Below are 12,876 nucleotides of genomic sequence, written 5' to 3' on the forward strand. Positions count from 1 at the left end.
GAACTCTTATTGCTGGGATGTTTACATTACACGTAATTCTTCAGTTATTTAGGATGAACTCTGGAGTTGTGGCAAGTATAGTGTAAGTACATAGACATCTCTTACATTATGATATAGATCATAGCTATATATTATCCATTCAGTTAATGAGAAATGGAACTGGATCTCTGTAAGGGTTGATAGTGGGGTAGAGCACATTGGACTGAGTTGGTTAAATGAAGGGCAAATAATGGTTTCAGTGTGTGTCTCCCGTTAATTATGGGTGAATACTAGATTGTGCTCACGTGTTTGCAAATGATTTTCGTCACCGAATATTTAGGTAGTACCTTTCACAGGTAGTGCTAGGTATCTGGGAATACCCAGCTGAACAAGGCACAGTCTCCGCCTTTATTGAGTTGACCGTTTAGTCTTTTCATTTTCTTATTGTTTATTTTAATTCCTCGACTGTCTTGCCGAAAGGAAGTTGCCTGAATGTGGCAATCTAAGGAGTAATGGCAGGGTGATGAAACCGGCATGAGGATATCTTACGCAATTCTGTTTCCAACATCCTCAAGGAGTTCTCTTGGAGACTGAAACCTACAGCAAAAACGTAGCAGCCTCCTCTGCAAGCTAATTGCCTCATTATCCTTGCTAATTGGGCAAAGCAGCACAAATAATCCAAAGGAAAAACAAAAAACCATCAAGAAAAAGTGCGCACATTGCCCCCAACACCTCCCTGTTCTCTGATGTTATGAGAGCTCACTTCAGAATTGGAGATTAAAAGGGCTTGGGGCTAGGGAAGCAAAACTTGTATGTAAATAAGCCAGGCCCGCTTTTACAGAAGATTTTAAGGGACCGCTTGACAAAGTGCACAGAATCCCTTCTCTCTGACACCACAAAGTATCTATTACAAGAGAACTTCCTTCTGGCGCCAGGCGGCATTTTGTTTTCACTTGATGTTCTATAGGGGATGAGGCACTGCGGGGAAAGGGGTAGAGGATGGAGGGCTACTAAAACGAGAGTGACACTGCGCAAGGCCGACTGCTGGGTGAGGGGGTAGGAGAAGAATGAGCCCCTAGGAGAGAGAATGAGAACAATAATGTAATAACTGACCTTGTACCATGTTCTACACTTTCCAGGAGAGCCTGCGTGCTGCCGGGCAATCTTGTTGACCCTCGTCACCACTTGAGAGGTGGGCTACAAACAGAGAAACAGCTCCAAGAAGGCCAGCAAGTGGCCCAAGGCCATGGAGCTGATAGGCAGAGATCTCCTAATGTCCACAGCAGAGGGGCCTTTTTCCAGTACGTGCCACATGGCAGAATGTCATTCTCTCCCAGGTTAACTCCACAATTAAATCCAAGGCTTGGGACCACATACTGGAAACCAGAGCTGTGTGCTACATTTCAAGGGCTGTTTTGGTAATGGCGTATTTTCACACTTCCAAAGTACTGCCGATAAAAATCAACACTAAAAGAAAAAACTGCTAAGACAGAGTTTCTTAGCTTTTGCCTAAGAATGAAAGGCTGTCTCGAGGGATTTTTAAAAATAAGATTGCTATCAGACCCATGAGCCACAGCCCAGCCCAGCTCGCCCTTCAGGATCCTCCAAATGAGTGAAGTCCAGGGATTCTGCAGACAAGCCTCTGGAAGCTGTGCCACGGGGCTTTTCTTCTTGAGGGTGGAGCTACTTATCTCTGTTAATGGAGCATTCAAAGTCATTTGCAGAAGCCCCGCAACTTTCTATTCCTTATCTGGGGTTTGCAGAACAGTTACGCCTTGGCATTGGCTCCCACACAAATTGCTTTAAAAAAACAAGTCTTTTTCAAAGTCACCTGCGTTTTAGTTGAGGAGACGATCAATGATGACTTTTTTTCCTTCTGTCCTAAATGGCAAAGAAAATGAGGTCTCTGAGTCTTATCACCTTTCCTCTCTCCTCCTTCATTTTTTTAAAAATTTTAATTTTAGGGCTTCCCTGGTAGCGCAGTGGTTTAGAGTCCGCCTGCCGATGCAGGGGACACTGGTTCGTGCCCCGGTCCTGGAAGATCCCACATGCCGCGGAGCGGCTGGGCCCGTGAGCCATGGCCGCTGGGCCTGCGTGTCCGGAGCCTGTGCTCCACGGCGGGAGAGGCCACAACAGTGAGAGGCCCGCGTACCGCAAAAAAAAAAAAAAAAAAAAATTAATTTTATATTAGAGTATAGTTGATTAACAATGTTGTGTGCTCCCTTTTCATTCTTAACTCGGGCCTTTCTACCTTCAGCCTCTGCAAACCTGATGTGTCCAAGCCCTGGCCTGTCTAAACGCTAAGGCCTCACGGGGCTCCAAGGAGGCAAAAATCTGGCCGCAAATCTTGGATAAACGAGCGGGGGAGGGCCGCTTGTGTCCTGGGTGACAGAGAACTCCTCCCGCGAGCTTCACTGTTCCCTCAGATACCTGACCACGTGGATGGCGGGAAGAGCCAGGAGTTCCTTTCCTTCCAGGTCAGGCAGCCTGGGGACAACCCCGGAACACAAGCCAGCTCCGGCTTCGCGAGACAAAGAAACGTGTCGGGCCTAAACCTACGCCGCCCACGTGACCCCTCCCCGTCCCCGTGAGACGGCGTATCACGTGACCCGTATACCACGTGACGTGCGCGCCGCTTAACCCGGAACTGGGCGTAGTACTCGGTATCCAGGGTTGCTCTGAAAAGGCAGACGAACTGAGCACTGGAGCCCTGGTCGGTGTCCGCGGGGTGGCCATCCTGCCTGGGGAATGGACGCCTCATTGTAAATTTTCCCAGTGCAACGAGCTGCGGAAATCCAAACCAACTGGAAGCGTTTCTCAGCGTGTTCTAGGGTTGGAGGGATTAGACGGGGTCGGGTACACGTGGAGAGATGCAGGCGAGATGACAGGGATTAGTGAGAGCAGACGTGCTGTAATGTGTGCTTCCCGCATTATGGTGCTTTTTCCCACGAGAATGTGCCTTCCGAGTGGGCGGGAGACTGGCTCACCAACACCTGCCACAGCAAACATTAGACACTCAGTGCACAATTGCCTCGTTAATCCCTGAATTATCCAATAGAAATATAATGCGAGCCACATCTGTAATTCCCAATTTCTAGTAGCCACATAGTAAAAATACAAAGCAAGGGTCATTTTTTAAATTTTTAACGGTAAAAATTCATAATTTATTTTTAATGGTAAAATATAGTTCCTTTAACCCAGTATATCAAAACTATCATCATCGTTTGACATATATTTTAAAAAAAATTAGTGAGATATTTTACATTCTTTTCTTCATATTGTCTTCAATATCCGGTGTGTATTTTACAATATTGTACATGACTAGCCACATTCCAAGTGCTCAATCACCTCATGTGGCTGGTGACATCCATATTGGACAGTGCTGGTCTAGACTCTTTGTTTTTCTAGGTCAAAGGTGTGGGCAATTTCTTCAGCCAACTGGACAAACGCAGAACATCAGGAGGCTCTGGGGAGACACCACCAGGAAAGTCATATGGGAAATGCATTCCAACAACAAACATTTCTTAAGCACCTACTTACCACATGCTTTGACTTGGTATCCACCTCCCACCCGCAAACAAACTCTAAACCCACTTGACCTGACCAACTTTACACTTCCTTACCCAGTATTTACTTCGGAGGAAGGGGAAGGTGGCATTAAATGGCCTTCTTTTCTATGGTCTGTAATTATAATCCACCTCATTCTCCCTTTTTAAAAACCAAAGTCTGCATTTTTTTTTTTATTTTAGCAAATTAAGCACCTTTTCTCTGTTACACTTAGTGTGCTGCTTCTCCACAATCTCATTTAATCCTTTTCAGTTACTGATTTAGGAGTTTTATCCCAGTTTTCAAATAGGGGAAGTGAGGCTTGGAGAAGTGCTGTGACTTTATGGTGAGAAAACTTGGAAAAAGAAAGTTTCTGATGCAGTCCCATCCATTTTCCCTCAGTGATGTCTCTTATGAGGCCTGTGGAAAATGTCCAGCAAGGGGACCATGCACTTCACACCCTAGAAGCCTGCAGTTAAAGCAAAGAAACATCTTGTGCTGTCTGAAATCCACATCAAGCCGTGGTGTACAAAACCTGGGTCAGTTCTGGGCCCTGACACTTTATTAGGTGTGTGATGTTGGGCAAGGCAGTTCATAGTAATAAAAATAACTAGGATTTATTGATTTTCTCCAGTGCATCAGGCTGTGGCCTGGGCAATTGCTCATATACTCCCCCTTCCTCACAACAAGTTAGATATTTCATATTATACTGATCAGTAATCTAAGCCTCAGAAAAAGTAAATTGCCAAAGGTCATACAGCTAATAAGCAGGAGAGCCAGGATTATTAATTTATTAATTATTATTAAATGTATTAATGTTTGAGACTGTAACTTTAACCCCACCTCCCACTGCATACTTAAAGAGAACATCTTAAAGAATTTCAAAATCATCAATATATACCATAGACAACTGTATATTTGTGTTACAAGTATAAAAGGTTGTAAAGCATGGGCAGATAGGAATTGCTTTCAACGTGCTTTTTTAAAATACAAAAGTACTAACCTTCCAACACAAACTCCAACATCTGTATTTGCTTCCTGCTAAGGAAGGGACATCCCCACCAGACAACTCCCCACCACTTCTTTATTTAGTAGTTGGAAGGTTAGTAATATGATTTCTGTGTGCTGTAAAACCACAGGGGTGGTAGGGACGTCAACAGTTTTGGTGTGACTTCAAGATGTCAAATCATCAATTACAGACTATCAAGGTTGATTATTACAATGGGATCCTGGAACAGAAAAAGGGCATTAGGTAAAAAAGGAAATAGGAGTAAAGTGTGGAATGTCATTAATCATAATGTAGCAATATTGGTTCATTAATTGTGACAAATATACCTTACTAATGTAAGATATTAATTATAGGGGAAACTGGGTGTGAAATATATGAGAACTCTCTGTACTACTATCTTTATGACTTTTCTGTAAATATAGAACTTTTCAAAAATACGAGTTTATTTTATAAAACTTTGAGAAAAAATACAAAAGTAAAGATTTCATTATTCATTTGCAATGTTCGTTTACAATATTCACTTGGGAACTTGCCAAAACAATTAAAACGACAGGTTTTTCAAAAGAGATAGTTATACTTGCACTGTTCAGCTCACGGGGTTTTTGTAATCAGTGAGAGAGAAGGAAAAGTAAAAGCATTTTGAAAGTCTAAAGAGGTGACGAATGTCAGATGTCATTACAAACCTGTTAAAGCAAACTGTAGTTATATACTAACATGAAATGTACATGAAGATACATTTCTTAATCTTCATTAGGAGTCTGCAACTTGAAAACAAGAGTGAAAGAATAAAAATGTAACTAGAAAGAAATGGAGTGAAAGGGGAAATGAAAACAAGATAAAAGAAAATAGAGAAAATAGCTGTCTTTCTTGAAAGAGATCAGAGGGAGAAAGGGAAGAAGAGAGGGGAGGGAGGAAGGAAGGAAGGAAGGAAGGAAGGAAGGAAGGAAGGAAGGAAGGAAGGGAGGGAGGAAGGAAGGGAGGGAGGAAGTGAAAAGAAAAAAGAAGGAAAAAGGAAAGAGCTATATATATATAAAAAGAATCCTTGGGGTCAGGCAGTTCCTTCGAGGAAAAGAAACTGGCCATGACCCACTTCGCGTTGAGGCTGGGTACAGTTTTTGCGACTGTTTAGAGAAAATCTAGCGCTCTCCCTGCCATTAATCTTTTCTAAAGAAAAGACTTTGTTCTGCACCTGTATAAACAATCCCGATTTTTAAAACCTATATGCCTGCCTCTAATGTGTGAGACTCTGTATTTATGCTGATAGCTTCAAGTCATCAATAGGCGATGCAAAAAGCTGCCTGAGATCTCCTCTTTATATTTATTTGCTCCCCCTTCTCTCTCTCTCTCTCTTTTTTTTTTTTTTTTTTTTGCTTTTCTCCTTCACCTGGCACACCTAGAGTCAAGTTCAAGTTCAAGCGTTTCAGGAACGATGTCTACGCTCTGTCAAGTATTCCCTGCGTTTTCCCAGACCAGAGAGAACTGAGAGCGAGCGATCTTTTTACTCAACTGATCCCAAAGGAGCCCCTCCCCCTACTCTCCACCCCCGCCTCCCAACCAAATGACAAAATATACCGGGAGAAAACCTCTGCAAACGGCGGCGAGCGGGAAGGGTTTGGCGAAACACCCCCACGGGGGAGGCCTGGCCTGGGAGACGAAGGTGGAACGATGATGCCTGAGTGATGAAGTCAGCCCGGGCCAGCCACCTGTTGCGGCCCTTCAGGCATGGAGCCGGGCGCATTTGTTCTGCTGGAGGAGCCGCGGCTTCTGCCCGCTCCGTCCCCAGCTAACTGCCCATCAGTCTCTCCTTAAGCTTCGCTCAGCTTGGGAAGCTGTGGGCTTGTAGGGAAAGGACAGTAAACACCTAATTCGGGTGTGAAGATTCAGTTTCCTCAGAACGGAGTAACTAACGCCAACCCAACCTCATAGGGTTTGAATTATTTTGTTGTTGTTTTAGTTTTGTGTGTTTGTTTCAATTACTCAGTGGGCAGGCACAGGGCGCCTAATGCAGTGCCTGGCACACAGCACGCATTCAATAGCTGGCCATTGGTGTCCACTTCCAAAATGAAGTACACATCCCCAGACCACGTATTGCAAAGGCCCTTCGAGTGAGAAAACGATAAAACCGCAGTTATGGTTTGTCTCCTTTGAGGGGCATACTTCTAGGTGCCGTTTTGTCGGGGTTTTTTTGTTTTTGTATTTTACTTTGGACGATTGTGTTGACTTACATCCTGCATCCAGGAGCGCGCTCTTCAACATACCATCTAAAATAGTCATCGAGTCCCTAGACTATAACTCAACCGCTGGGCAGGATCCTCTATCTTACGCACGGTGGTGTTAAAAACAAAATTAACACATGGAACTCTCAAGACAGCAAAAAATAGCAAATATAAGCATCTGTGCTGTGCGGCGGGGAGGCGTGTAGCGACTGGAATACCGAGGGGCCAGGGATTCTACTCACGGATTTTGAGTCCATATTCTACTTACCAGCCTGTTGATTTGGGGTCCTTTATTTAATATCTATCTCTGCGGCTTAGCTTCAAGTTCTGCAAAGTGGAGATAATAACATTTAAGTCACAGATGTCTGAAAATGAAAGGAACCAATGTAGATGAAAGCGCTCTGGAAATCATACAGCGAAGTTAAAGGAAAGGAGGGGAGGGAGATGAGAGGTAACTCGCGGACTGTTTGGTGTTGCCTGCTTGTTTTGCTTTTACTCTTTTGTCGGGCCAGGCTTGAATAGGCAGTCAGACGTTATGAGTGATGAACTTGGAAAATAGTGTTCTGCTGAAAAGACTCGGTAAAGAAGCAGAGGTCGCGATCCTGGGGTTTCCACGTGTCTGGAAACCTTCGCCATCGCTAAGATCAGTCGCGGGGTGGAAATGGGATGGGTACATGGGTACGAACAAGGTCCCCTCCTTCACTCACCCTGCGCACAGTCATCTCGCACTTGATGGGTCCGTCGGGGACAGGGGCCCAAATCCCGGCTCAACAGAGACGTCCCTTCCCCGCCCCCACCAGCAGATCCTCTGCACTCTGAAAATGGTCCCCACCCCTTCCACGCCCCCGCCCCACCTCTTGCCCCCCTTTCCAACCCCCTCTTCTTTGCCCTGGGTGGTTTCTTCCGAGGAGTACAGATAAATAGTCCTGTCAAAAGGCGCTGCGCGCCGTGGTGCGCGCCGAGCCTGGGCCCGGGCGACGACTTCTCGGCCACGCTCTCCCGGGTCAGCGGCGGGGCTCGTTCTCTGGGCTCCGCGCTTCCCGACCCGGGTCTCTGGTCCTCACCGGAGTTCAGCCTGGCCCCCGCCTCCGCGAGGGAGCGGAAGGCGGAGGCCGCGAGACTGGCCTGGGGGCGGAAGGCGGGGGCGTGGGGGACACGGCGATGTCCACCAGCTCGGGGAGCGACCCCGAGGAGATGGAGCTGCGGGAGCTGCAGCGCGGGTACCCGGTCCCCGTCTCCAAGAGGCCGCCCCTCCGCGGCGCCGAGCGCAGCTACATCTCGCCCAGTGACAACTCGTCCGCGGAGGAGGAAGACCCCGACGGCGAGGAGGAGCGCTGTACGCTGGGAGCGGCCGGCGGCACCGGAGGCTGCAAGAGGAAACGGCCCGGGGTGGCGGGGGGCGGCGGTGGCAAGAAGCCCCTCCCGCCCAAGGGCTCGGCGGCCGAGTGCAAGCAGTCGCAGAGGAACGCGGCCAACGCCCGCGAGCGCGCCCGGATGCGCGTGCTGAGCAAAGCCTTCTCCAGGCTCAAGACCAGCCTGCCCTGGGTGCCCCCCGACACCAAGCTTTCCAAGCTGGACACGCTCCGGCTGGCTTCCAGTTACATCGCGCACCTGCGGCAGCTGCTGCAGGAGGACCGCTACGAGAACGGCTACGTGCACCCGGTGAACCTGGTAGGGGCCCGGCGCGCGAGGCCCGGGGCGGGCGGCCGAGAGATGCTCGGCGCGCTCCCGGGTGCCGGGCAGAGTCTGACCGCTGGGGAAAACCGGGGGTAGGGGGTTTCCGGTATGGGTGGTGAGGAGGCCAGTTTAGTTTCTCCCAGCTCACCGGAGGGGCCAGCCATTTTCCTGGAGGAGAACCATCCACCCTTCTGTGTTTGCATCACCCAGTGACAGCTATTGTCTAATATCCTGCTTCCGGGCTAAATCTAAATTCCATCTGAGTCCTCTGTCCCGTTGTAGATTGATTGGCAAATCTCCCTTCCTAGCTTTTTCCAGCTAAGCGTCAGACAGGTTTGAATCAACAAGCCTTACTTTCTGAAAGGAAGGAGGGAAGGCCGATCTCTTTTCGAAAGCCTTTGGGTTTTTCAATTCTTGAAGAACAGCAGAGGTTTCCCCAAACGGGATTTGTCTGGAAAGTCCCTCTCCGACCTGCCAATTCTCCAGGCTTGAGAAAGATCATATCCCAGTTCCTATTTGGAGCGAATGGCTGATTGGTGTGTGCGTGTGTGTGTGTGTGTGTGTGTGTGTGTGTGTGTGTGTTGGGGGGAAGGGAACTAAGCAACAGAATTCCAAATTCATGCAAATTTCGCGGAATCATCGTGAGGACAGCATGGACGGACACCTCCCGTCTCACGTGATCAAAATACAGTAAAGTTAAAGTCTTAGTTTAGAGAGAAGACACGCAGATTCCCAGAATACTGATAAAATCTGAGCTACTCAAAGCCGGGGATATTCCAGGGTTCCGTCTGGAGAGCGGTTTCGGTTTGAAACGGTCGTTTCTCCTCCAGTATCTGATGCTTTTTTTGATTTTACAGACATGGCCATTTGTGGTCTCGGGACGACCCGACTCTGACACCAAAGAAGTTTCCGCAGCCAACAGATTATGTGGAACCACCGCTTAGATCGAACTCGAACTCACTTGAAGGGATTATTGGTTAAGCGAGTGTGTTTGGGAGTCAGGGAGAGAAGGGAGAGAGCGTGAGAACCCCCAAGAATGGGAGGACAGTTCCATTGGATTCTCCTAGACTTCCACCCCGGGACTGTGAACTCGACAGGTGGCGGGCGTTGGGTGCAGAGCCCCAGGGTTCCGCGGCGCGGCCGTCATCGCAGGTGCGAACGGCTAGGCTGCCGCGGGTTTGGGCGACGACACTTTACACGCGGACCCAGCTCCAACCTCGGGCTTTAGCAGTGTAGACTAACGCCGGCGCTGCAGTCTGAGCCCAGCGCGCAGCCGCCTGGGCGTTCGTTCCCAGGCTGAGCCAGATCTACTTGGGTGATGGCACGAGTCCGCGCAGCCCAGGCCTTTCGCGGTTAGGTAATTGTTAGAGCGCGCTCTCGACAATCGGCTTCAAAGACGGAGGTCTTCACGTGAGACCTACCTGGGGCGCGTCTTTAAGTTGCAAAGAGAGTGTGGCACACCTGGGCCAGGTTTGTATCCCACGGGGCAGCGCCCTCCTGGCGGGCACACGATGCAGTCTCCGCTCGGGGAGAGGTGGAGGCGCGCTTTCTGAGACCAACTCAGCTGGGTTTGCCAGGAGTGGCCCTGGCGGTTCGGCTTTCAGGTGCGGTCACGCCTCTCACTCCCCCCAGGCGCCCATCTCTCCGTCACCTGGCTTCCGTCTCCCCCCTCCCCTTCTAGGCTTGAGCCTCCCATCCGGCTCTCCCCACTGAAGCCGGCTCGGGTCTCCTTCGGCTCCTCCCTCTGCTCCCTCCTCCCACACCTACTTGCAGCTCCCCTCCCCCCCACTCCTGACTGTCCCCAGCTGGCCTCGCCGCTTGGGGTGGCCCCCGCCTCCAACATTGCCTCTCGGCGTCCACGTTCTTCCTCCGGCGGGGCGGGCCGCCGAGGCTGTTCCGTACCTAGTGACCCTGCTCCGGGGGAACGCGCCGCTGCGCCAGGCCGCACTACCGCAGTAATTAGCAAATGTAAATAAATTTATTTTTGTATGAATAATAAAACGCGTTGTGAAAACCGAGTGCCCCTGGGGCGTCAGAATGTGGTCTTTGTTGCCCTTGACTGAGTTTGGTCTGGGAATTAATTTAAAGGTGCCCTCTTGGCTCTGGACGGGGATTAGGTCATTGTCGGCCGAGGGGGTTGATCACATGTAGATCACTGCAACTTCAAGCGTAACTCTCTTTCTATGATTCATCTTCTCAAGGCAAAGGTTACTGGAAGGCAGGAACTGGAGGCTTGTTAGGCCCTAAGAACCTTTTGGGGCCTGAGCCACGTTGAAAGGTATACACTCTTCAAAGTAATATATGTGCACTTCTTTCTTTTACACACACACACACACACACACACACACACACACACATACACACATACACATACACTACGATTTCTCCAGCCTAAACCAGTGCTAACAATTGCAAGTAGTTCAAGAACCCCCTACAGGCCCACATACCGGAAGTGAAGGATGGGTCTCAGGTCTAACTAGCAGAATAAAACCACAATACAAGGCACCAATTTGTACTTCAGTCGAGCTTTTCTTTTTTTCAAATATTGTTTATATAGACTTTTTGACGTAACTACCTGCAGTTTACGCAGGAAGTAATAACTTGGGAAACCCATCACATGGTTTTCTAAACACAGGTCTTTTTTAAAGGAGCATTCTCTTTGTAGAAACTTTAGAAACTTTAGAAAAGTGTGAAGGATAGAACTACCTAAACAACTGCCTGATTTGGGGTGTGTCCATTATTTTATGAAATTGAAAGGCAGTTTTCTTGCCCAGACAGAGAAAATACAGCTGGAGTTTAGGAGGTGAGAGTGAGGTGAGGGAACATGGTTTCCTGTGTTGAACTAAACCGAACCCAAGCTCCGGAGAACTGCTTTCTGGCACCATTTTCTTGGGCCTTTGTTCATAGCCGGTGGGGATCCAGTCTTCAGTGGCAGAAGTCAGCAGGGGGTTTCAGCAGGGTGCTCTGGTTAAAGGAGAACTTGGGAGTAACTAGTTACAGAAAACCTCATCACGGTGGTTAAAGGCACTCAGGCCTTTTGTAAGCACTGGAAGCCAGGCTTCTTGGGGGTGGGGCGTCTGCTCGAAGCCAGCTCCGAGTCAAGATCTTTTCCAAAGCTTCCAGGAAATGAGGTCCTTTTCGAGAAAAGGAGGCATTGTTGTATCTTGTTAAGGTGAACCTGAAGGTCTGCAGAACCAAGCCTGGAATCCAAGCTCTGCCACCCCCCAGACTAGTGACCCTGTGCAACCCCACTCTGCCTCAGTTTCCCTGTCTACAAAATGGGGTAATAACAGTGGCCACCTTGGAAGATTGCCGTCAGTTATGAATGTGATAATATTTAAGCAACCCTTCTAAGGCAGTGAGCAACACCCGTAAAGGCTGACTGATAACTAAAGGAAAAGGGAGGGGAGGCTTCGGCAAATGAGGACACTTGAAACAGGTGGGACATTTCAGGAATCCGGTCTTTAAGACTAGGTCCTGTTTTGAAATGCCTGGATTAAAACAGTGAGAGAGAAGTGCCCCACCAGAGCAGAAACAGAAACAGAAAGAAAAGAAAAAAAAAAGAGAGACTATATTTGTGGTGAATACAGATAAGAAAAAGCATTTGAATAAACAAGGAAATATTAGGGCATTTTCATAAATAAAAAATTTTATTACTATAATTATATTCTTTCAGGACACTTCAGGGTCAAACCCACAGATTTTCTGCCCCTACTCTGCTCCCATCCCAAATAAGGGGGTGCTTTCACTGACTCACATACCCAGAATGTTGTTCTCTGCAAACTCATTTTTTATTGCACTTGATAATCTGATAATTTATAGAGAAGAAAAAATACTTTCTCGAGAATTTTTTGCTCCATGGTTTCTGTAAAAAGTCCAATGTCAAGAATTATGTTATGAAAAAAAGAAGAAAGGGGCCAGTTTCTAGTAAGTCCCAATGAATCAGTTCAAATTGCTCAAGCTTCTGGGCAAGGGTTGCTGTTGGGAGAGGCCTGAAGCACCTTGAACCAGTCCTTTCTTGATCTACTGTGACTATCGTGAGCTCTAAGTGGTAGAAAGGCATCCCAAAACCATCCTTATTTTTTCCCTTCATCATTTTCCTTTAGGGATTTGGGTTGGAGAAATAGGAGTTGGGGGCTGGGGTAATCAGCGAATTAAAAAAAGAGAGAGAAGTAAGTTTGTCCTTAGGGTTATTTCAATTTGATTATACTGCTGTGAGAGAAAAGTTGAAGAAAAAAAAGTTTAAGAAATGTAAAAAGTACTGAATAAACAAATCAAATGAGTAAATTGAAAAATACTCTTCGGGGGCTTTTTGAGGGACCAAAGCTTTATTATTAGTGAGAGTGACTCAATCAAAGAGAACAAAAATCCCCTTTCACAGGCTCTTCCTAAGATGAATATTTTAAAAGAAATGCTTTCGGCACTGTAATTTTGAAACATTTAGGCGTT

At 47.7% G+C, this 12,876-nt stretch overlaps 1 protein-coding gene across 1 annotated transcript; it reads left to right on the forward strand.

Annotated features, from left to right (window-relative positions):
- Positions 1-7,911: 7,911 nt before the first annotated feature.
- Positions 7,912-10,354, forward strand: MSC (musculin; the record flags this gene model as incomplete). The annotated part of the gene is made up of 2 exons (XM_082674835.1): positions 7,912-8,421; positions 9,285-10,354. The coding sequence occupies 2 exons, from the start codon at positions 7,912-7,914 to the stop codon at positions 9,369-9,371; spliced, it is 597 nt and encodes a 198-aa protein (XP_082530961.1). The 3' UTR covers positions 9,372-10,354.
- Between the last annotated feature and the right edge of the window lie 2,522 nt (positions 10,355-12,876).

This window comes from Grampus griseus (genome assembly GCF_964374135.1).
Source record: "Grampus griseus genome assembly, chromosome: 17".
NCBI classification, from domain to species: Eukaryota; Metazoa; Chordata; class Mammalia; order Artiodactyla; family Delphinidae; genus Grampus; species Grampus griseus.